Below are 25917 nucleotides of genomic sequence, written 5' to 3'. Positions count from 1 at the left end.
GTACTGCTATTTACTATAATCAAACTACTTTAGGATAGTTTTTAAACAAACAGCATGTATTTATGTAGGAATGGTGTGAATTATAGGGTGAGGATGGCAAGCTCCAAATCTCTGGATTTAACTCTAGCTCCTTAACTTACAAGTGCCTTTTGGGCAAATTAACCCTTGTAAGCTTCAGTTTCCTCAAAGGTAAAACTGGGATAATAATAGTATTTGTTTTATAGGGTTATTATAGATAATAAAATGAGGCAGTATTAAGGGAGCACTAAATGAAAATCTAAACTTTATACTTAAAATATTAAGAGAATCAAATAGATGTTCAACATCTCTTCAGGTAGAGAAGCTTAGTTATCAGGAATTAAAGAATATAGAAGTCCCTCTAGTGAATCCTTTTTATCTATAAGCAAGAAAACTAAGCAGGCTTCATGCTGACAAAGATTTTTGTAAAAAATATTCCATGAACTTTACAAGAAAATATACATTTAAACATCTTTAAAATAGACCAAAGTATATCTTAATGGAACAATAAGCTATCAAAACAAAAAAGGCCATAGTTAATGCTTTAGAAACTTTAAAAAGTTATCCCATAAGAAAACTAGGCTTTAGTGATATAGAGTCATATTAATAGTTTTGCCTTTACAATCATTCTTTAAGTATTTTTAACAGTTTTATAGAGATGTGATAAATACCATACAATTCACTCAGGGTACAATTTAATGGCTTTTAGCTTCCTCCCAGAGTTACTGAATCATAACCACAAAAGAAATCATAACCACTGGCTCTCATTCCCTATATTGCCCCAAACTCCTCTGGCCCTAGGTGATCAGGGATCTACTTTCTGTTTCCATCCATTTGCCTGTCTCTGGGCATCATAAAACATGTGGTCTTTTGTGACTAGCTTCGTTTGCTTAACATGTTTTCAAGGTTCATTCATGTTGTAACATACATTAATATTCACTTATTGAATACTCTAACATTGCATGGACAGACCACATTTTATCTATCCACTCATTATTTGATGGTCATTTGAGTTGTTTTTACTTTTTGGCTATTGTAAATAATGCTGGTCTGCACATCCATGGAGGAATTTTTAAGGGAACCTATTTTTCATTTATCTTGAGTATATACCTGAGTGGAATTGTTGGGTCATATGTTAACTTGATGTATAGTATTTAAGAAACTGACTAACTGTTTTCCAAAGTGGCTGCCCCATTTTACATTTCCATGAGCAATATATGAGATTTCCAATTTCTTCACATCCTTGCCAAAGCTAATTGTCTTTTTCATTATGGTCATCCTAGTTAGTGTCAAGTGATACCTCAGTGTGGTTTTCATTTATATTTCCCTAGAGATTAATGATGTTGAGCATCTTTCCACGTGCTTATTGGACATTTCTATATTTTCTTTGAGGAAATGTCAGACCCTGTGACTATTTTTTGTTTTAAATTAGGTTATTTATTGTCTGGTTATTGAGTCATAAGAGTATATATTCTGAATTAAATGCCTTTATTAGATATAGGATTTGCTAATACCTTCTCTTCTGTGAATTGTTACCTTCACACTTTTTTTTAACCTTTACATTTTGAACCCATTTTCTATGAGCTAATCAGTTGAGGAATGACAAAACAATAACTGTGCTACTTTTCTAAGTCTTACCTGAGCTAAAAACAATTAGGATTTAGCAAAAAAGTATTTGTAGATGTTGGCTACTCTTATCTAAATCAGAAAAAGAGGTTAAGAGTAAGGTGAAAATGGGAACTCATTTCTTCCAGAAGTTTCTTGAAATATAAGTGTGAACTGTAAGTAATTCCAATGAAACCAATTGTTAATTGATTTTCTTATATAATTATTTCATTAATTAATTCAACTGTAAAAGGAGATGTAAGAAACAAAGATAATTGATGACTCCTTCAAATAATATAGTTTAAATATTATTTTAAAATAAGGCATAAATGATCATAATGAATTTTTGAGAGTGACTGATTCAATATTGAGTAATTACTATGTCTCAGGTATTATTAAGCTTGTGGTAAACAGAAACACTATGATGAACTATTTGAGCTTAACTAGCTCTCATTCTAATGTGGGTAAATTATATGTTTTACATGTTGTGTGTAAACACATTGCAACATAATGTAATTCATAAAGAAACAAAGCACTGTAGTAGGAAGATGTGGTCAGTTTTACTTAGGGAGGTCAAAGAAGGATCCACGTAGAAGAAGCCTTATAAAAAGGGGGAGAGCTGCAAGCTCAACTAAAAGACAAATTCTATCTATGTATCTATCTATGTTCTATCATTTATTAAGGAAGGTGGGTATATGGGTGCACAGTAATCGATGAAAGATATCAGAAAACAGGAATATTCAATGTACGAGGCACAAAAAACATAGAATTTTAAGATAATTTGTAAATTTTGAACTTGGAAGATTGAGAGGAAGCTTCTAGTAACTCCTACGAATTCCTTTCTCCTCCTTTCACATGCTAGAAGTTTTATAAAAGACACAAATTTTAAAATAAACCAAAATAAATTGTTTGAAAAGTCCTTTGTGTCACTTTCTCTCCCTCCTTTCTCCTTCATCAGGATCTTGAGAGAGAATTCAGAACAGAACTGAGTGTCATAATTCTTCTCTGACTCTAGAGATTGCAGACTTTCTTCATGGCATCAGTGCTGATGCCATGAAGAAGACTTAAAATATCTCTTCTTGGCTTTGAATGTGAAGCAGAAGCCAAGTAAGAACTGCTTCCCCAAGCCAGAACCAGACATCACACTTATTCCCACATGCTTCCTCTTAACTAGACGATGACATCATTATCCACCAGATTCTCAACCACCATGCATTTTATTCTAGGGAAGATACAGAGAATACACAAGGGATAGGTTTTTTTCATTTTCCTCTTATCATTATCATTGTCTTACTAACTGGACACCTACTATAATCAGGGTATTTTGCCAGGCTTTGCATATTTCAATAGTAAAAGATACTGTTTCAATTTTTAAGGACTCTTTTGTTTTGAGAGAGGGACAAGTAGAGAAGCTTATTTTTTCCTATTCAACATTTTTTGGTTGTTATTTCTCTAAGAGCAACTAGACTCCCCATTTAAGAAACTCTGGCATTAATTTTATTTCAAGTTTATTTTAGTTTAGAAGACACAACTGGAGCCCATTATACAGAGTGAAGTAAGCCAGAAAGATAAACACCAATATAGTATACTAACGCATATATATAGAATGTAGAAAGATGGTGACAATAACCCTATATGCAAGACAGAAAAAGAGACACAGATGTATAGAACAGACTTTTGGACTCTATGGGAGAAGGCGAGGGTGGGATGATCTGAGAGAACAGCATCGAAATATGTATATTATCAAGTGTGAAACAGATCGCCAGTCCGGGTTGGATGCATGAGACAAGTGCTCAGGGCTGGTGCACTGGAATGACCCAGAGGGATGGGATGGGGAGGGAGGTGGGAGGGGGGTTCAGAATGGGGAACACATGTAAATCCGTGGCTTATTCATGTCAATGTATGGAAAAAACCACTACAATATTGTAAAGTAATTAGCCTCCAACTAATAAAAATAAATAGGAAAAAAAAAAGAAGACACAATTATAGTTTAGATTTGTTTAAAATTTATATTCACAGCTTACATGTATCTAAATTTAATATCCACAGCTACTGAAATTGGAAATAAACAGAACTGGTATTGAATTATTCATAGAGACTTGCAGTTTTTCTCCTCAAAATTTTCACATTAGTAATATCATGTCTGTCATGCAATTCTTACCTGGAAGTCAAAAGTCCAAGTGCCTCCAAAGGGTGAGAGAATTTCCATCTTCTTAAAACGGTATGCATTTCTGAAACAGTTCTTTCATCCCATCCAGGAGCACTTCCCAAGACCAAAGGAAGAGAGCAATTTTCATTGTTGCAGTAGAAGCGATAAAACCATAAGTATCTTCTCTTTCCCTCAGAGAGGCTGCAAAACCAGATTGAAAGTGATAATTTACTGGAGTTTGTGACACTAACAAACGCTTGCTATGAACAGTCAGTACAAAATATTAGGTCTAGTTCTTTAATTTTTAGTTTCTTTTGGAAAATAAATCCTTTATCTTCTTGGGACAGTTTGATAGGTTATTTTATCAGATTATTTCCCACTAACTTTAATCTTTTATAGAAAAATTAAATAAAATGTACTTCAGATAATTCACATGTATTTTTTCCTTGCCCTTATCTTTGCCACTTTTTAAAAAATGTCATTCTGGTTAGTAAAGTTTTTGTCTCCTTTAAGCAGAACAAGTTTATCAATTCTGCCACATGTACTACTTAGAACAAAAATTCTGAACCATTTACTTTCTTATTGTTTTTGGAAATTAACTTAGACCCAAGTGGGCCTGTGAAGAAACGGCATATTTTAAAGATGATATTCCTTCATTTCAAAGCAAGTTTCATCAGAGGTCAGAAAACTTTTTGCTCTAAACGTCAGAAACAAAGATCTCATTTCATCCCTGGATTCTGGCTTTAAATTCTCGGAGTTTGCTGGAAGTTTGGAGTTAAAATGCCAGTGAATAGGACTTTCTCACATGCACAAGTGTGTGCCTCAGAAGATCTAGATCTGGGACAAGGGCCATTGATTCACTGAGAGTTTACCATGTTTTGCTTACACTCCAGGAAAAGCATTCAAGACCACAGTTGAACTGAAGGACAGCATTTCTCACATGACAATGACAGCTTTTCAACACTGTCTCCTCCAAACTGACACTCTGTCGCTCAGCTTTCTTTAACTAAAACTCCCAAGAAGGGATAGCAAGAGTTATTAACAGATTTTAAATATCATTATTTCTCTATAATGTCTTCTGAAATCCTCTCCATCTGCAAAATGAAAGAAATGAATTCCAGAGGATGGTTTTTGAGGTACATTTGGGCTCTTTTTCTCTTTTGTCACTACCTTCTTCACCAGAAACCCCCAGAAGAAAAATATTCCATAATAAAACTATTACTATGCTACTAAAACTAATTATTTTGTTTTAACTGAATTCATTTTTCAATATTGAACAGTGCATTTTTCTCTTTTACTGAAGCATAATTTACATAAAAGAGAATGCATGGATTCAGTTAATTAAATTTTGACAAATGCACATATCAAGTATAATAAAATCCACACTCTTTTCAAGATATAAAACAGTTTCTTATGCTACCAGAGGCAAGCAGTAGTATGACTTCTTTCACTTTAGACAAATAATATCTACTTTCAAACTTCATATAAACAGAATCATGAATATTTTTTTATTTATAGCTTCTTACACTAAGGATAATTTTTTGAAATTATCCATACTGTTGAGTATATCAGTAGATTATTTCTTTCAGTTAATGACTATTACTCCTTTATATGAACATATCACAATTTGCTTATCCTTTCTCCTGTCTGATGGACACTGGGCGTGTTTCCTGTTTTGGAATGTTATGAATAAAGCTTTTGTGAACATTTGTGTGCATGTGTTTGTACAGGTGTATTTTCATTTCTCCTAGGAAGTACCATGGAGGGAAATGAATTGGTTGTATGTCATGTGTTTACCTTTTGAAGAAACTGCTTCCTGAAGTGGTTGTTGCATTTTACATTATCAGGTGTAGGGTGTGACAGAACCAATTGTATGGCATTCTTGCCATTCTTTAATTTTGTCCATTAAAAAATATTATCCAAGTCACTGGAGTTTAATTAAAAGCATACTGATCATTTGAAAAAAATTATACTTTCTAACAGATTATAATTGTATTTTTATCAATTAGACACTGTCATCTTAACAACAGAACAACTAGAACTATCATCTTAACAATAATGGTTATTCTAATCAATGACATGATATATTCTTCCATTAACTGAGGTTTTCTTTAATTTCTCCTAGCAAAGTTTTGCATTTTTAGGTAATTGTGTGTTAGTCACTCAGTCATGTCTCATTCTTTGCAAACCCATGGACTCTAGCCCTTCAGGCTCCTCTGTCCATGGAATTCTCCAGGCAAGAATACTGAAGTGGGTTGCCATTCCCTTCTGCAGGAGATAGAGATGTTGATATTGTAAATATTGATAGAATTTAGAAAAATGAAATTTATTTTCTATTTTTTACTGGGATATAGCTGCAGTTTGTACATTAATCTCAAATGCTATGATCTTACATAATCACCCATCTGAAAATAGAGTCAGTTTTATTTCTTTCTGACTTTTACACATTTAAAATTTTTCTTTTTTTTTTTTCCTGTGGTAGTGCACTGGCTAAGACTGACAGTATAACACTGAAGAGGAATATTTAGGCAAGCATCTTTGTTCCCAAACTTAGGGGGAAAACATTTATTCTTGCATCATTTAATATAATGCTAACTATAGCTTTTCCTATAGATCCAGATTCAACTCAAGAGTTGAAGGTCGAGGAAGTTCCACTCTATTCTATTTTGAAAGTTTTTATTATAAATTGGTCCTGAATTTTGTCAAATTTTTTCCCCCAAAGATATCAAGATGGTATGATTTTCCTTATATATCCTTTTCTTTTAATTTTAATCTAGCTAAATTTTTGTATTTAAAATATGCACCTGTAAACAACATAAAGTTGGATATTACTTTTGCAATGTAGGCTAACAATTTCTTTCTTTTAATTGGGGTTTTTATTTATATTTAATGGAATATTGATATGATTAGGTTTAAATCAACCATGTTGGTATTAATTATTTTTGTCCAAACTATTTCTTCTGTTTCTTCTTTCTTTTGGATTTTTAAAAAATTTAATTTCTGTCATCTTTTTTACTTTTAAATGTACTCTTAAAATCTGGGGGTTATGGTTTCTGTCAAGATTATAATATTCTTCTTTAGCACATCATGGGTGTGTGTGAATGCTCAGTTGCTAAGTGGTGTCCAGTTCTTTGTGACCCTATAGACTGTAGTCTTTTCATTTATTCTATCTTTGGGATTCCCCTTATGGCAGAAAGTGAAGAGGAATTGAAAAGCCTCTTGATGAAAGTGAAAGAGGAGAGTGAAAAAGTTGGCTTAAAGCTCAACATTCAGAAAACTAAGATCATGGCATCTGGTCCCATCACTTCATGGGAAATAGATGGGGAAGTGGAACAGTGTCAGACTTTATTTTTTTTTGGGCCCAAAATCACTGCAGATGGTGATTGCACCTGTGAAAATTAAAAGATGCTCACTCCTTGGAAGGAAAGTTATGACCAGCCTAGACAGCATTATTAAAAAGCAGAGACATTACTTTGCCAACAAAAGTCCGTCTAGTTAAGGCTATGGTTTTTCCAGTGGTCATGTATGGATGTGAGAGCTGGACTGTGAAGAGAGCTGAGCACCGAAGAATTGATGCTTTTGAACTGTGGTGTTGGAGAAGACTCTTGAGAGTCCCTTGGACTGCAAGGAGATCCAACCAGTCCATCCTAAAGGAGATCAGTCCTGCATGTTCATTGGAAGGACTGATGTTAAAGCTGAAACTCCAATACTTTGGTTACCTCATGCAAAGAGCTGACTCATTTGAAAAGACCCTGATGTTGGGAGTGATAGGGGGCAGGAGGAGAAGGGGACAACAGAGGATGAGATGGCTGGATGGCATCACCGACTCGATGGACATGAGTTTGAGTAAACTTCAGGAGTTGGTGATGAACAGGGAGGCCTGGCGTGCTGCGATTCATGGGGTTGCAAAGAGTCAGACATGACTAAGCAACTGAACTGAACTGAACTGAACTGGGATTTCCCAAGCAAGAATACTGGAGTGCATTGCCATTTGCTCCTCCAAGGGATCTTCCTGACCCAGGGATTGAATCCACATCTCCTGCACTGGCAGGCAGATTCTTTACCACTGAGGCAGCCAACCATAGTTATTACACTGCTTTATGTATAAGATCCTTAGAATACTATGCTTTTATTTTTCTACTTCTCATTATTATTGTAGCTGCTATATGTTTATTTTTATTTATATGCCCAGTTGTACATTATGATTATTTTTAGTTAAATATTTTAAAAAATAAATTAATAAACATGAAAAATGTATATCTTTATTATCTAGCTATTTTCCCTTTGTGGTACTTTTCATTTACTCTTGTAGATTTGAATATCCATCTAGTTATCACTTTTTTCAGCCTGAAGTATTTTCTTTAAAATTTTGTACAGTACAGATGAGCTTATAATTAACTAACTCAGCTGTATTTAGTTGAAATGTTTTAATTTTGTCTTAATTTTTGAAATGCAATTTTATTGGTTATAGAATTTTTAAGTTGATAGAGTTTCTTTTCCCCTTTCAAAATGAAAGATAACATATAATGTCTTTTGGTTTCCATAGTTTCTAATGAGAAATATGAAGTTAATGAGAAATCTGTAGAATTATATATAGTTCATCCCATGAATATGATTTGCTGACTTTCTCTGAAGCCTTAGAAAAATTTTATATTTATCTTTAGTTTTCAGACATTTGACTATGGTGTCCTTAGGTGATGTGTATGAGTGTGTGTGTGTGTGTGTGTGTGTGTGTGTGTGTGTGTGTGTGTATGTGTTTGGGATTTGCTAAATTTCTTATATCTGTAGCTGATTTTTTAAAAATTAAACGTAAAATTTTGGCTATTATCTCTTTAAGAATTTGTTTTCTTCACTATCTCTCTTCTCTCCTGTGTGTCCAATACATACATGTTACATTGCTTGATAATTGTCCTATAGGTCACAAGGCTGTATCACTATTTTCAGGTTTTGTTCTTTTTGTATTTCAACATGGATAATTTCTATTGCCCATTTTTTAAACTCACTCTTCTTTTATTTCATTATGCAATCTATTAAGCTTTTCCAGTGATTTTTAAAAATGTAGATACTGTGCCTTCCAGTTCTTAAATTTCCATTTTTCTACTTCATTTGTTCACCCATATGTGTCTTTTAATTTAAACCCATAAATACCTTTATACTACTACTACTACTACTAAGTCGCTTCAGTTGTGTCTGACTCTGTGCGACCCCATAGATGGCAGCCCACCAGGCTCCTCTGTCCCTGGGATTCTCCAGGCAAGAACACTGGAGTGGGTTGCCACGTCCTTCTCCCAAATACCTTTATAACAGTTGTAAAATATTTGATGGAGGAGGAAATGGCAACCTGCTCCATTGTACTTGCCTGGAGAATCCAATGGACAGAGAAGCCTGGCAAGCTATAGTCCATGAGGTTGCAAAGAGTTGGATACAACTGAAGCAATTTAACATGCATGCAAAACATCTGAAGCTGTTTCTGTTAACTGCCTCCTTCAATCCGGGTCTATGTTTATATATTCCTGACTCTTCCTATGTTTAGCAATTATTGGTTGTACACTAAACATTTAAAATCCTACATTGTTCAGAGTCTGCGTTTTGCTACATTTGAGTGCTGAATGTTTCCTTCTTTTTTTAGGAGGCAGTTTAATTACTAGTAGATCAGCTTGATCCTCTTGGGATCTGTTTTTATGATTGTTAGACTAGGCCAAGCACAGTCCTAAATCTTGAGCTAGAGCACCCTTACTCCTAATATGCATCTTTCTGATTTCTTTATTGAGTGCTGAGGTGTTCTGTGATCTTTCTGCATCATTACTGGTCAGAAAATTTATGTCTCCCAGCATTGTGCAACCTCTAGAATCTACATTTATTTCATATCTCCTTGTAGCAGTTCTTTTGCTATAAAATCCCCAGGTGCTCATGAGTGGCTCAGTACTCAGCTGAATATATAAGGGGACACCACTACATATTTCTGTAGCTCCTATCCGGTGGATCTCCCTTTTTCCACTATTATTCTCTGGAAATTCTAGCTGCCTCAAAATTATTAAACTCTGTGATCTCTGCCTTATTATTTTTTTTAATCTCAGGAGGTAAGACCTGCCTGCTCTTCTTTAATCATAACTTCCAGAGCTATGATACAGAAAATGTCTCTGGGTCTGAAGGCCTTTTTACTCATGGGTTCACCTCAAGCCTTCTCTGCTCAATTTCTGAGAGCAGTTGCTTTATATGTATTTCTCTTGTGTCTTATTTCTTTAATTCAGGAGGACTAGTTTAGTGATATAGTAGGTAACCTTCATGGCTAGAAGTGGAGGCATAATTTCTTTCAAAAGATTTGTTTTTTTACCTTATGTTCTGAGATTTTCCTTACATTAGATACTTTTCTTTAGAGGTCATCAAGAAGGTATTCTTATTTTTACAAATGTTATAGTACATTTTCACCAAACTTCATTGAGTCTGAACTTCTCGACTGCTTACATTTAACCAATTTGAAAGAAGACAAGTATGTCACCAACTAAATGATAAAATGTGGTATTTGGAAAATGAATTTAATCTGTTTCTAACATAAGTTTTATCACATTGAAGACTTCTCCATCTGTTTTCACAGTCCTGAATGAAACTGTATTCTACTGAGCATTAATAATTGTATTTGAGTGAGTAAAACAGAAAAATGTTGCTTATTTTATGTATAAGTTATTGACTTAAATAGAAAACTGAAGTATAAAACCAGTTAGAATTCCTGGGGCTAATTTAAAACCACAAACCTTTAATATTTAAAAGCAGTTTCTATGCTTATTTATTTGTTGGTTTTGACATTTTTTGTTTGAACATATTTAAAATTTCAAAGGATAGCAACTTTTTATATTTTAAAAAAATCTCTCATACAAATATATCAGTCTTTGATATGTGACATACTTGTTAAATGTAAAGTTTTATATTTTTGAGTAAGAACTATCAAAAGATGCTTCATTTAATTAAGATGGCAATAGTCTAGAATAACGATGGATAATCAAAATATGTGTCATAAGGACTATGAGAATCCTTAAGGTCATTTTTATACCAAACTCTATGCCAAGGAACTTTATCCTTTATGACATTTATTTTACACATATTATTTATCAGGCAAAATGTAGAACACTGGAAATGTAGTAATAAATAAGATAGGTTCCTGGTTCTCTTGGTTCTCACAAACAAATGAGGAAAAAAACACATTAATGAACAAGATGATACTAGATTGTGTTATGTGTCATAAAGAAGGTAATAAGAGAGATTGTAAAGAGGGGAAAACTTCATTCAATAGGGTCATAAAAGAAGGTCTCTTTGAGAAGATCACAATTAAGTGAAGACCTACAGGTTGAGGGGCTTCCCTGGTGGCTCAGATGGTAAAGAATCTGCCTGCAATGCAGGAGATCCAGGTTCAATCCCTGGGTTGGAAAGATCCCTTGGTGGAGGAAAGAACACCAGTGTTCTTGCCTGGAGAATCCCATGGACCTAGGAGCCTCGCGGGCTATAGTCCATGGGGTTGCAAAGAGTCAGACATGATTGAACAACTAGCATTTTAACACTTCCACTACAAGATGAGATGATTCAGCCATGTGAAGAACTAGGAAGGAGTATTTCATGAAGAGGAAATCGCAAATAAGACCCTGAGATGGGAAAGGGAATGGCACGTGTGAAATATGTGAAGTAAAGAGATGTCATTGGCTTGAAGTGAATGAGGAAAAGAGTAAGACATGTGGAAATTAGAGCTCAGGGCAGTAACAAGGCAGTAACAAGATTATCCCAAACTAAATGCTTAATCACTTTCAATACCTCAGTCTGAAAGGTCTCTAGTGACCATGACCTTCTGCCTAAAACATTACATCAGCTACTTTACTGTACTGCTCTCTTTCTCTTTTCAGTTTAGTTCAGTCACTCAGTTGTGTCCAACTCTTTGCGACCCCATGAACCACAGCACGCCAGGCCTCCTTGTCCATCACCAACTCCCAGAGTCCACCCAAACTCATGTCCACTGAGTTGGTGATGCCATCCAACCATCTCATCCTCTGTTGTCCCCTTCTCCTCCTGCCCTCAATCTTTCCCAGCATCAGGGTCTTTTCAAATGAGTCAGCTCTTCGCATCAGGTGGCCAAAGTATTGGAGTTTCAGCTTCAACATCAGTCCTTCCAATGAACACTCAGGACTGATCTCCTTTAGGATTGACTGGTTGGATCTCCTTGCAGTCCAAGGGACTCTCAAGAGTCTTTCCCAACATCACAGTTCTAAAGCATCAATTCTTTAGCGCTCAGCTTTCTTTATGGTCCAGCTCTCACATCCATACATGACCACTGGAAAAACCACAGCTTTGACCAGATGGACCTTTGTTGACCAAGTAAGGTCTTCCTCTCTTACTTCCTCTCTAAACCATCCTTCAATTTATAGCCAAAAGGATCACTCAAAAAGATTATTCCAATCACATGACTACCTTGTCCAAAACCTTTAAATAATCTTTTATTCTTGGAATAAAACGTTTTATTATATTATATATCTCACATACATGAAAAGTTGCTTTCTTAGGTTTGTGCTTTTCCATGTGGTAATGAGAGCATCATAAGCTGTGGTTTGGAGATTACCAAATATTAAGTACAAACAGTAAATACACAGAATTAGTAAACTCTTATAATTCTTCCTGGGATATCTCTTTCCCAGAGAATTGCTGTTTGACAAAATTTAAGTACTCCTTTAGTTACTAATTTAGTGGTATTAAAATGTAAGCTATTTCTTTTCTTTTTTAAATGTCATTATAATTAAATTTTACATTTTCTGGTTTACCAAAACAATTTTCTATCTAACTGAAGAGCAATGGTTTATCACTGTTAAATGCTGATCTGTATCTATCAGTCTCTGCTTTGTTGTTCTGAACTGAATGTTTTCCAATCTTTTTATTTTTCCTTGACCAAAGTTAAAGTTTCTGAGTGTCACAGAAAAAAAAAATCTTTAAAAAAACACAATTACTAACTTAGCTCCTAAGTATTAGTGGATCATCCAACAGATGTGATCGTAGGAAATGAGAGGAGTTATGTGGGAAGAAAGGTTCACTCTTAACAGATATGAGTGCTTCTAGAATGATTGCTGGTATCATGAAATGCAGGCAAAATTCCCTCCCAAGAACTGGGTCACTTACAGTATGGGAGTCTGTTTCTGTGACAGTCTGGCAATATGTTTTAAACATTCTTTTGGTGGTTCTTCAAGATCACTTCCATTCTCTTCAGAATCAAGTTTCATATACTCCCACTCAGTAGCTGGAAAATCAATCTGAAATAACAAAAAGATGGTTTGCCATGTATCAAATGCCTGAAAAATGCATCATTAATTTAATGATCTCTATCTTAGATTTATAGAAAATAAAGCAAAAGGCAGGAAAATATCCTATGTTTCCTGTGATGTTTATTATTTAACAATAATTTTAGAAGAATCATTAGGGTTTGGACTTGGTGTTTAAATATACATGATATTTGGCAAATTCTCAATTATTTATATAAATGGTATATAAATTTGTAGTCTGTAACTTTATCTGAGAAAAAATAAGAAAATAACATTTATTAACTTTTCATAAAATTAAACGCTACATTTTTATGTAATGCTGAAATTATACCTTTTCTGTATTTCACTACTAAATGTCTATTATTAATTGATGAAAATTATAGATTGTAATCACATTTTTTTTCATGTAATCACTTGAGAAAATAAAAAGAGTAACTTTATGTTGGTCTCTACTATTTAAAATCTGTAAGTCTGTGAACCACTTTGTAGACATGATAGTGAACTCTTCTCTGGTTTGCAAGTATACAACCAAACAGAATATTCTTGCTGTGGCTCTATAGTTCAGTTTTATAGACAAGGCTAGAATGCAGACCTTCTTTTTTCCTGGCTTAACATGCCTCCCACTAGACCACATTTAAGTGATAACCTGATTCTAGTAAATAACATTTGTCATTGTTGTTGTTTAGTTGCTCAGTCATATCTGATTCTTTTGTGACCCCATGAACTATAGCCCACTAGGCTCCTCCATTCATGGGATTTCCTGGGTAGAATACTGGAGTACGTTGCTGTTTTCTTCTGCAGGGGATATTCCTGACCAGGGATCGAATCCACATCTCCGGCATTGACAGGCAGTTTCTTTACCACTGAGCCACCAGGGAAGCCCAGTAAATAAAATAGTAGTTATAAAAAAATACAGTTTCCAAGTATGTAAATGAGATAAATATTCTACAGCCCCATATAATGCTTAGGGGGTTTCCCTGGTGGCTCAAATGGTAAAAGAATTTGCCTGCAATGTGGGAGACTCAAGTTTGATCCCTGGGTCAGGAAGACCCCTTTGCCTGGAGAATTCCATGGACAGAGAAGCTTGGAAGAATACAGTCCATGGGGTCATAGAGTTGGACATGACTGAGTGACTTTCACTTTTCATAGTACTCAAAAGTATCACTTTTTTTTTCATTTTCATATCGGAAAATCTAAAGAATTTATTTTTCTCTGTTGATCTATGTTAGATTGTGATCTCAGAGAAAATGGAATAAAATTATATGGTAGACTGTGAGTTATGGTTTGAAATACAGTTTAATCTACTTGGGTTCTTATTTGAAAAGTCTTAGGAATTTTATTCTTTAATCTTTGAAATTTGTTGCAATATTTGTTTTTGGTATAATTTTTGTTACAATATATGATTCTTTATTCCAATACACCAAAGCAATATTATAGTAAATTTTACCTCTTGACAGAAAGATTAATTTTGCCTTGGAAAGAAGCACCTCCAGAATTAGTAGGTTACCCTTTACTCTTAATATATCCAAATATTTTAAACATAGAAAACAAAAATACTAGAAATCGTATTTAATGAGCTAATTCAATTTTATGTTGGTCCTAAGTAAAGGGCAAGGTAGATGAGGAAACTAAAGCTAGTGGATGAGAATACAGAAGTATCCTTATACAAAATCTACTAAAAATTCCTTGATATATTTCAATTATGAAATTTTTTTCATTTCTGATACATGAATGAGGTCCTATACAAATTGCATATTTTCATATTTTATGAAGCTAAACAGTTACCGATTCTTCAGTTGCTAACAGAAAATAGGGCTTTCCCCAGTTGCCTCTTGTTCTAGTTTTTCACAAAAGATACTTTCCCAAAATATGTGTTAATGTACAACATTTTCCCTAGAATTCTTTTGAGTTCTATGCATTATGGAGGAAGAGAAAGGCAAACATCAACAATTAAAATAGGGTTGAATACATACAAAGCACCCCAAGCTATGCTTCAGGTTAATAATGGCAAACATGTGACTCTTCTTCTGTGATCATGATGCACCAAGCTTGGCCTTAGTCTTTTTTTTTTTTTTTCTTTTCTTTAATAGAGTGCTGCAGGAGCTCTCTACTAATGTGTTCACTTAATGTGCCATGACACCTACTGCTCCATTCTTGCCTCAAAGAGTTAAGGATAGACTACTGACTTCAAACAAAACAAACAAAAAAAGAAAATTATGAGGCTCTTTCTTCCAGGGTACAGGAAAATATTCAGATTCAATCATCCACACTTATAATTCACACTTCCTCATACACTGAATATTGACTTCTTGTGTTCCATTTATCTGTTGTGCTTTTACTCTCTCCTTCATCCTTCTCCATTTACACGTGGCCACCATGGTTCCTACTATGGCTTCATTTTGGAATTCCTTGAAGGAGCTGCTGTGAATGTTCCTAGCGTTCATGTTCACATAACTATGCCAATACGATGTTCATGGACTTGCTCAGGCCCCCCTGATTCTACCTCCTTATTCAAAGAAATGAGCCTGGGCTGTAGGTGTAGTTTGGATATAAGGCATATACATATTGGACCATAAGTTCTATGCGGTTCAAGGGAAGGAATGATGTCTATCAACTAGATGGCAATTGCTGTGAGTCTGTGGAAGGAGTTGTAAAAGAGGGGCTGAAGAAAAAGGAACCTGTGCTACACTAGGACAAAAATGTACTGTGTTCTAAGGATCATGTACCAATAATATTACTGTTGCCTCACCCTAACATCACTGATAATGAAGGATAAACAGGTAATGAAATGTTAGGTAAAGTAAAATACCTTGTATGAATGAGTAGGTAAGAACTATGGTTTAAAGAAGTTCTCAAGAAAGAAATACAAGGTGTTGTAAATGTGTTGACAAAAATCTTCTTGGTTATTATGTGAACATACAGGTAGGGCATGCTAACACAGAGTGAAAAGAGGGAAGGGGGTAAGAGGGAAGTTCGTGGAAGAGGGTTCCAAGGATCCTAAAAGGTGAATAACAATGACAGAAACTAAGCCCAAGGGTGGGTAACAGACAATTAAGGGAAGATGGTAGACACATTGCAGGCAGTGAACAGAATTCATAAATGCACAAAAGGTAAAAGCAGGACAGTGCATGTCAGAGACTACAACTTTTGAAGCTGCTGGAGCTTGACGTCAGGGAGTGGCAAGGGAAACAATGGGAGGAGGCTGTGCTTTAGAACTTGCCTGTGATTCTCTAGGTAGTGCTGAGTTACTGAAGAGTATAAGAAGGAGAATGGTGGGTTCAGACTTATGTTTTAGAAGGATCATGCTTGTGGATTTTGGATTAGAGAATAACAAAACTAAAGACAAGGGGAAAACAGCTGAAATATTGTAACCTAGAAGGGAAATGTTGAACTAGGGCAGACACAGTGGGGACTTGTGAGGACAGATTTGAAGAACATATGAAAGAAGAGTTGACAGGATCTACAGTGGACAGAATATGAGTATTGAGAGAGAGATGAGACAAGTGCAATAGCTAGCTGTATGTGAGTGCATGAACAGTCATAAATAATTCAGGGAGTGAAAGCAATTCTCAGAGGACGGTGAGCTCAATTTGGGATGTGTTGTTTTTGAAGCTGTCTACAGAATATCTCTTGATGAGGGTGAAAGAGAAGAGTAAAAAAGCTGCCTTGAAACTCAACATTAAAAAAACAAATGGCACCTGGTCCTATCACCTCATGGAAAATAGAAGGGGAAAAAGTAGAAGCAGTGACAGATTTTATTTTCTTGGGCTCCAAAATCACTGTGGACAGTGACTGCAGCCATGAAATTAAGATACTTGCTTGCTCCTTGGAAGGAAAGCTATGACCAACCTAGACAGTGTATTAAAATGCAGAGACATCACTTTGCTGACAAAGGTCTATCTAGTCAAAGCTATCATTTTTCCAGTAGTCATGTACAGATATGAGAGTTGGACTATAAAGAAGGCTGAGTGCCAAAGAACTGATGCTTTTGAACTGTGGTGCAGGAGAAGACTCTTGAGAGTCCCTTGGACTGCAAGGAGATCCAACCAGTCCATCCTAAAGGAAATCAGTCCTGAATATTCTTTGGAAGGACTGATGCTGAAGCTGAAATACCAATACTTTGGCCATCTGATGTGAAGAACTGACTCACTGGAAAAGACCCTGATTCTAGGAAAGACTGAGGCAGGAGGACAAGGGTGTGGCAGAGCGTGAGAAGGTTAGATGGCATCACTGACTCAATGGACATGAGTCTGAACAAACTCTGGGAGATAGAGAAGGACAGGGAAGCCTGGCATGCTGCAGTCCATGGGACCACTCAGACATGACTGAGTGACTAACACTTTCTTTCCCTGTGGTGTAAAGGAATGTGAACTAAAGGTATGGACTTAGGCATGAACCTGCAAGATATTCTAAGTCAAACCTTAGGAACAAATGAGACCCAGCAATTCCATTGCTATGTATACAGCCCAGATAAATGAAAACATAGGTTCACACACAAACTTGTACATGAATGTTCAGAGCAGCTCTGTTCTTAATAGCCAAAAGGAAATAATCTAAATGCATATCAACTAATGAGTGGTATATCTGCATTATGGGTGGGGCTTCCCTGATGGCTCAGCAGGTAAAGAATCTGCCTGCAATGCAGGAGACACAGGAGATGCTGGTTCAATCCCTGAGTCAAGCAGCAACTCACTCCACTATTCTTGCCTGGGAAATCCCACTAACAGAGAAGCCTGGCAGGTTATAGTTCAAAGGTAGCAAACAGTCAGATGTGACTGAGCAATAAGCACATTTCTATATTGTGATACTATTCAACAATAAAAAAAATAAGTGAATACTGATATTCGGTGCAAAGTGGATGACTTTTGAGACATTATGCTAAATGAAAGAATCCAGCTACAACAGAACACATACTGTATGATTCCATTTACATGAAATGTACAGAGTAGGTGAATCTATAGAGACAGAAAGTATATTAGTAGTTGCTTAGAGTTTGGGACTGAAAAGCAATAGCTAAAAGTTATGAGATTTCTTCATAAAAATGAAAATGCTCTAAAACTGGCATTGGTTGAGATTAGTTGTACATATCTGTGAAAATACTAGAAAACATTGAATTGTATACTTTAAATGGGAGGATTGTATGGTATGTGACTTATATCTCAATAAAGCTTTAGAGAAATTCTCTCAAGGAGAATATACATACTGAGAATAGCAATGGACAGCAGACAGAACCCGTGGGAACTGTCAACAGTGGGAACAAGTAAAAGAAAAGGAGCAGGAGAAGAAAACAGAAAAAGAATAACCAAAGAGAGTGTGAAGAGAAACCTAAGAGGGCAATATCAGCAAAGTCAGAGGAGAAGAGTGTTCTGTAGTGGGGAAGTTGCTGTTGAGTCACTAAGTCATGCTGGTCTCCTTTGTGACCCCATGGACTATAGCCTGCCAGGCTCCTCCGTCCATGGGGATTCTCCAGGCAAGAATACTGGAGTGGGTTGCCACTTCCTCCTCCAGACCCAGGGATGGAACCCACATCTCCTGTGTCTCCATTGGCAGGTGAATTGTTCACCACTGAACTCCTTCGGAAGGCCTGTAATAGGGAAGAGACAGAGCCAAAAACTGCACAGAGAGGACTAGAATGAAGAGGTATGAAAACCAGTACTGGGTTTGGCAACTAGAAATTAGGAGGTTATCTGACAGCAGTGTGGTGAGGACAAATAAACCATAATATAGTGTATTTAGAATGAATGGGGGGGGGGCGGGGAACTTCTCTGTCGGTCCAGTGGCTAAGACCTCGCCTTCCAATCAGGGAGTGTGGGTTCAATCCCTGGTTGGGGAGCGAAGATCCAATCTACCTTGTGGACAAAAAAACAAAACATGCAACAAGCAATATCATAAAAAATTCATTAAAGACTTTTAAAATGGTTCACATAAAAAAAAGAAAAACTTAAAAAAAAAATAGAATGAATGGGAAACTAAGTAGAGAAATATAAACTAGAACAAGAGCAACATTAACTAAAACAACTCTGCTCTTAGTGTTTAAATTATGTCACTATACTAGACTGTCCTTATGCTAAGAGTTGACCCATTGGAAAAGACCCTGATGCTGGGAGGGGTTGGGGGCAGGAGGAGAAGGGGACGACAGAGGATGAGATGGCTGGATGACATCACCGACTCGATGGGCATGAGTTTGGGTAAACTCAGGGAGTTGGTGATGGACAGGGAGGCCTGGCGTGCTGCGATTCATGGGGTCGCAAAGAGTCGGATACGACTGAGCGACTGAACTGAACTGAACTGATACTAGATTGTATACAGGGGAAGGGAAGAAGTTGAGGGAGACACACATTGATCGGATCATATAATAATTTGTCTCCATGTCTGAATTCATATCTGTGCATGCATGCTAAGTTGGTTCAATCATGTCTGACTCTGCAATCCTATGGACTGTAGTCCTCCAGGCTTCTCTGTCTGTGAGATTCTCCAGGCAAGAATACTGGAGTGGATTCCACAGAATCTTCCTGAGCCAGAGAATGAACCTGCGTCACTGACATCTCCTGCATTGGCAGGAGAAATCTTTACTACCAGTGCCACCTGGGAAGCTCCGAACTCAGATCTACTTCACTCTATTCACTGCTTCCAGTCTGCAGCATAGTGTGAAAAAAAGAAGACTGACTGGAAGGAATTAAGTTCTGTAACATAACCTGCATCATACCATAATTGTCATCTTTTAATAACAGACAATCAGCAAAGCACAGACCAGAAAGAAGTTGAACAGGCATAGTACAATCCTCTCACTGTAGGGAGGTGGAAAGTGACTTGTTCAGAGTCATAATGTTTACGATTAAAGAGCTAAGACTAGACTCCGGATCTCCTGACTCTGAGCCTGATGTCTTTCCCTGTGACTCACACTGACTCCTTAACACAAACACTGGTTGCAGAACTTGCTTCTAATTTCCTCACCATCTCATAATCCTTAGGTTGAAAATTCTGCTCTAAATTTAGCTGTGTGTAATTAGAATGAGACTAGTTATTAAGGCTTTTAACTTTATTACCATAATACCTCTTACTTTATTTTGTATATTTCATCATCAATTGAAAAAATTCTGAGACGTTTCCGTCTATGTCTATACCATGTGAAATTATTTTGTAAAAGCAGACAATTGAACATTTTTTCATACTGTTGGATGATTTCCATATCTTCTCTCCTTTTCTTGTAAGATAAATTATGTCATATGGGGCTTCCCAGATGGCTAAGAGGTAAAAAAAACAATCAGCCTGCCAATGCAGGAGACACAAATTTGATCCCTGGGTCAGGAAGAACCCCTGGAAAAGGAAATAGCAATCCACTCCAGTATTCTTGCCTGGGAAATTCCATGGACAGAGGGGCCTGGCAGGCTACAGTGCATGGGGTCCCAAAGAGTTGACTTAGTGACTGAACACGGGCATGAGGTAATTCTGTCCTGGCTGTAGGTCTCTACCTGGAATCTATGCTGCTGAATACTTGAAACTTCTTCAGCTTCCACTTCCAAGATCTGTGCTCCTAAAGCAGCTGATCCCCTCACTTGAGAGGAATCAAGGAAGGTCTCATCTGATAGTCTCCACGTCTCCCACCCCATCTCAGCCACTAAAGACCCTGATAATCATAAATTTATATCCATAAAGCTCTGGTAATGGTCAGACTTGGAAGATTTTTGTTAAGCTCAGGTGGTTTAGATCTGGCAAGAAAAAGTCTGCATTCATCCTCTTAAAGAAAGGTGGTTGTCCTGTTACAAGGAAACATCTGCTAATCACTAGGTCATCATCTGTTGAGTGTCTAGAATGCTGTGCCAAGATCCAATCTAATCAACCACCTCTTTGGCGTGTGTGTGGCTTTATTTTTGACAACATCTGGCTTTTATTTTTTTATTTTGTATGGAGGTATATAGCCAATTAACAACATTGTGATAGCTTCAGATGGACAGCAAAGGCACTCAGCCATACATATACATGTGTTCATTTTCCCCCAAACTCCCCTCTCATCCAGGTTGCCACATAACATTGAGCAGAGTTCCCTGCACTATACAGTAGGTCCTTGTTGGTTATCCTTTTTAAGTATAGAAGTGTGTATGCATCTATCCCAAACTTCCTAACTATCCCATCCCCCATTCCCCACTCCCAATCCCCACAATCAGAAGTTCCTTCTCTAAGTGCACTTAGTGTAACACTTTTTTTTATCACCCCATCCAGGGATTAGAAGTGGCTCTTCAGCTACTGTCTAGAGGGGGAAGTTCCTTCATCTTGCAAAGTGAAAGCCACGCTTTCTTATTAGTGCTGCTTTTCTTTTCCATTTTTAACAGCTTGCTTTCCATGTTGCTAAACTTTGTCCCTCACATCCTTTACCCCAAACCTGGAAATTCTACGAACCTAGAGACTCTACTCATTTCCTCCAGCATAGTGATTCTCACTTGAGGGCAATTTTATCCCTAGAGACCATTTGACAGTATTTGGAGACATTTTTGGTTATCAGAACTGGGAAGGTACTAGTGGTACTCAGTGGGTAAAACTGAGTTAAATATTAACTCAAAACACTGTTAAACATCCTGCAGGGCACAGGGCACCCCCCACAACAAAGACTCATCCCATCCAACGTGTCAATAGCGAGAGGTTGAAAATCCTGTACTATGGAGCACGGCCCAGTTTTTCCCACGCAGATGGAGAGTCCGTATTCCCTGCATTTGCATGTATGGGAGCAGTTGGGCTTCAGGTTATCTGATGAAACTGATCACTTACTAGCATGAAAAAAGTGAGGAAAATGAAAAAAAAAATCCTCTGAGCAGAAAGGATGAAAGCCCAAAATCATTAATCACCTTTCATTCATGATTACAAATCACAGAAAGAAGAGAGCCTTTAAGGAAAAAGGAAGGATTTGGTTTGCTGTTTCTCCCCCTACTATTCAGCTTAATGGCTAGTCATTTAGAAAACGTATAACAAAAGAGATTTTAAGGCAATATGACATAATGAAGAGGTAGGTGTGAATAAGGTATCAAGTTAATAATATATACTAATGACTGTTTTTAGACAATGGAAAGAAAAATGAATATGTATAATGAGTAGACTCATGGCAACAGTCCATTCCTTTCCTTCCTGATTGTGTTGGATGGAGAATGGCTTGAAATTACTATTATATAAACTGGGAGAAAAGTGCTTTGAGAACACTGAATGCAAAATAAAAGCAATAGAGGTTTTACAGATCCCAGCAGGCTGGAGAAAGAGAAGACTATTAAAATGTGTGATCCTGGAAGAAAATTGTTTCTGTAATTGACAACAAGCTATTTATCAAGTAATCCTTGCTGTGTGTACTTTAATCTCATAGCCTGACACTTACCTGCAGGGTCACTGGGGACGGCTGACTTACATCCCACACTCCTGGAGCGATTATTTCCATGGGAGGCTCACTTTGTAACGTCATGCTGAATAGCACAGACCCGAGAATGGATCTGCTGCAAAAGACAACACATATGGACAGACAGAAGTCATTTCAAGAGGGAAGCTACTATTATTTATAAATTAAAAGATGTATATAAACACAATTAGCTTCAGTAGCTTTATTCAGTAGTTAAAAGAGAAATAGGATATTCCACAAGTCTAGATACTGATGAATGGTTCATTTCTAATAACACCACATGCATGGCTATGTCTGTAGATGTCTACATTTATTTTCCACAAGAGAAAATTGTTTCCACAATGGTTTCTAACGGGTAGCATTTACTCTTAATTTCCAACAATGCTGATTACAAGATGGGACCAAGAATGTCAAGTTTATATTCTTGGAGTTATGACTGCCTTAAATCAATAAAGATGTTAATAACTTTTAAGAATATTTTTTTGCTTCATAGGGTGACTAAATTCCCTGGGAATCTTTAAAGATATGAGCTCTAAATTTATAGAAAGAAAAGATTTAAATTAGCATATGATTTGCAGATCAAAGTAGTTGTGGGACTTCATGGAGGAAGTGGTTCTTTATGCATAAATAGAAAGATTATTCATATTCTGAATATTTAAACCTATGTTGTAAATTACCATAGTAAATGAGAGTGAATACAGGAAAGACTTTAGACAGGAAGAATTCATGGATAGTTTTAACAGCTTCAATAACATCCAAATTCACAGAGGCTTATAGGAATTAAAAAACAAGCTATACCTGGCTTGTATATATGAATACGATTATTGGTTAAAATGTTCTACTGATCACTGGGAACAGTCTTTGATTAACATACAAAATTAAAACTGTAAAACTTAAAGTCAACAAGATTAAAGTTTATATAGAATTTTAATTCATTAAGCAAGTCTTTGGAAAATAACATAGAATTCTACCTTGCCATTTAATGGGCAAATATGCAAAGTAAGAGGAAAAAAATCCAAATAAAGTTTTCTAAACCCTTAGCTTCTTGAGGCTTGGCTTCTTTAGCTTTCATATTTAAAGATACTATTAGAAAGTATACAGGGAAGTATAATTTTAATCATTACTGTGCAGATATTTTTATATAACCCAAGAATATTCTTTTAGCAGGATGAATTTTGAGTCATTTTTATCCCTTTCTTCTATCCTCACCTCATCTGGAAAAACTTGAGTTTTGTTTTTTTGTTTGTTTGTTTTTTGGTATAACAATACCAGGGACCAGTATTAGCCAATACCAGCATTAGCAAAAGTAGTGTCAAAGCGTTAGCTGCTCAGTCGAATTTGACTCTATGTCACCCCATGGGCTGTAGCCCACCAGGCTCCTCTGTCCATGGAATTCTCCGGGCATGGATAGCCATTCCTTTCCCCAGGGGATCTTCCTGATGCAAAGATGGAACCTGGGTCTCCAGAATTGCAGGCAGATTCTTTACTGTCTGAGTGACCAGGGAAGCCCACAGTATATTAGCAAGCTAAAAGTTAACTCAATGGAGATAAAGATTAGAAAATTATTCCTGTGGTTTTCTCTTTTACCTTTCAGAGTATATAACCTTGCCCCAAATGGTTTGAAGCATCCATCTTCTTGGGAAAAGTTGTGGATTAGTTTCAGCCAGAATGCAGAAGAAGAGTGCTATAACTGAACTTGGAGGGCTCAGATGTTAATGTCCTCCACAGTATTTACAGAAAATATGCCTATCCATGGTAGAGTAAACAGGAGTGTGGGAAGGTGGATGTGGCATACTGGAAGGAGAATGTAGCAAAAGAAAAAGCTACCACTTCCTGGCAATTTGAATTGGTGGGAAGCAGAAGACAGAGAAAGAGGGGACAGTGTGATCATGGTATCCCAAGCTCCCCTCTTCTGCCCATAGGAAGGCAGATGGGGAGGAGTGGTAAGTAAGTGAGCACAGCCTAATGCTGAAGGCGGAGGGGGCTCCATTTTATGCTCTGCGCTTCAGATCTGAGAAGAAAATCATTTCTTGAGCTGATCCTGTACAGAGTTGAAGAGTGACCTTCAACATGGGGTCACACAATACATAGGCCAAAGGAACTTGTGTTCAGCTTTATTGGGTTTTTGGTTTCTTTACAGAAGAGACGGAATCTAGACAGAGCTGAAGATGCTTGTGTGAGAACGTTTCCATAAAGGGAGTCAGGTGGTGGGGATAAAGGGCCTCTACAATAAGGGCATCTGGTTAGACCATCTGAGCTGAGGTCAGCTCGGAGTTCTGTGTGGGTCTATGGTGCCTGTGAGGGCCCCAGACACCCTGAAAGTGTCAGTTAGCCCTAGACAAGTTGGGAGGGTGCCAATCACAGGCTACAATAGATGGAACAAACAACCACCAGCTTAAAAATGCCTTTGATTGGATATCGCATGTCACTGGGCCAAATAACCTGTTTCTTTTCTGATCCTTTGTATCTAGATTTCCCAGGTGGCACAGTGGTAAAGAACCCACCTGTCAAAGCAGGAGATGCGGGTTCTATCCCTGGGTCCGGAAGATCCCCTGGAGAAAGAACTGGCAACCCACTTCAGTATTCTTGCCTGGAGAATCCCATAGACAGAGGAGCCTGGTGAATCCAACAGACAGAGGAGCCTGGCAGACTACAGTCTTTGGGATAGCAAAAGTTAGACACAACTCAGCGACCAAACAACTGTCCTCTTAAAGACTTAGGGTGTCAGAAAGCTGAGTGATTGAGCATTTTATCCAAAGGAGGCCTCATAATTCTAAAAAGACCTATTTAGATGATCAAATTGGCTAATTTTTTAGTAATCAATGGAAAGTTTGTCCTCCTCCTTAGTTACAGGGTGGGAGCTCATGAGGAAAAGTGTGATATATTAATTGCACTTTTTCTTCACATCTAAGTTGTGTAGTGAGCTATATTTATGGCCCTACTATATTTAGACATCCTGGTCGTATTTCACTCTGAAAATCTGAGTGATCTAAGCTGATTGCTACAAATAATGAAGGGACTCAAGAATAACTGTGAGTTATCTGTCATTGGCTTCTCAGATGGAGTCTGGGTCAATAGTCACCCTGGCCTTAACCCTGAGTTGTATGGGCACAGTGAAGTCAGAACTCTTGATTCAAATATATGTATGAAAGGATGTATCAAGAGATAGGACATAGAGAGAATGAACTGCTAGTTGTCCAGTTAAGGTTAACATGATACATACTTTAAGACAATTCTGGGGGAAAGGATGTTTGGCACCATTCTTTGGGTTCTCTGTGGGCAGGAAATTACCTAACTTATATTCTGACAAGGGGCCTTTTTCAATACTATAAGCATGACTGAAGGACTACATTTTCATAGACTTCTGTGACTAGAAAATAGGAGCATGAGGAAGATGATCAGTGGAATCAAGGGATTTAAAGAATGCATCTTAGTGTTGGTGGTCTCAGAAAAAAAGGATGAAAATGGAAAATTTTAAT

The 25917-nt window shown here is 36.9% G+C and overlaps 1 protein-coding gene across 1 annotated transcript in view; it reads right to left on the bottom strand.

Annotated features, from left to right (window-relative positions):
- Positions 1 to 25917, bottom strand: part of PIK3C2G (phosphatidylinositol-4-phosphate 3-kinase catalytic subunit type 2 gamma) — a 409785-nt gene that overhangs the window by 260085 nt on the left and 123783 nt on the right. Inside the window, exons 14-16 of the mRNA XM_043441512.1 lie at positions 22421 to 22535; positions 12923 to 13053; positions 3785 to 3973 (exon numbers count right to left, since the gene is read on the bottom strand). Coding sequence (XP_043297447.1) covers positions 3785 to 3973; positions 12923 to 13053; positions 22421 to 22535 — 435 coding nt within the window. The remainder of the gene's footprint in view (positions 1 to 3784; positions 3974 to 12922; positions 13054 to 22420; positions 22536 to 25917) is intronic.

This window comes from Cervus canadensis, chromosome 21 (genome assembly GCF_019320065.1).
Source record: "Cervus canadensis isolate Bull #8, Minnesota chromosome 21, ASM1932006v1, whole genome shotgun sequence".
Lineage (NCBI taxonomy): Eukaryota > Metazoa > Chordata > Mammalia > Artiodactyla > Cervidae > Cervus > Cervus canadensis.
The sequence above is the reverse complement of the archived record's forward strand: the minus strand, read 5'-3'. Positions and strand labels throughout refer to the sequence as shown.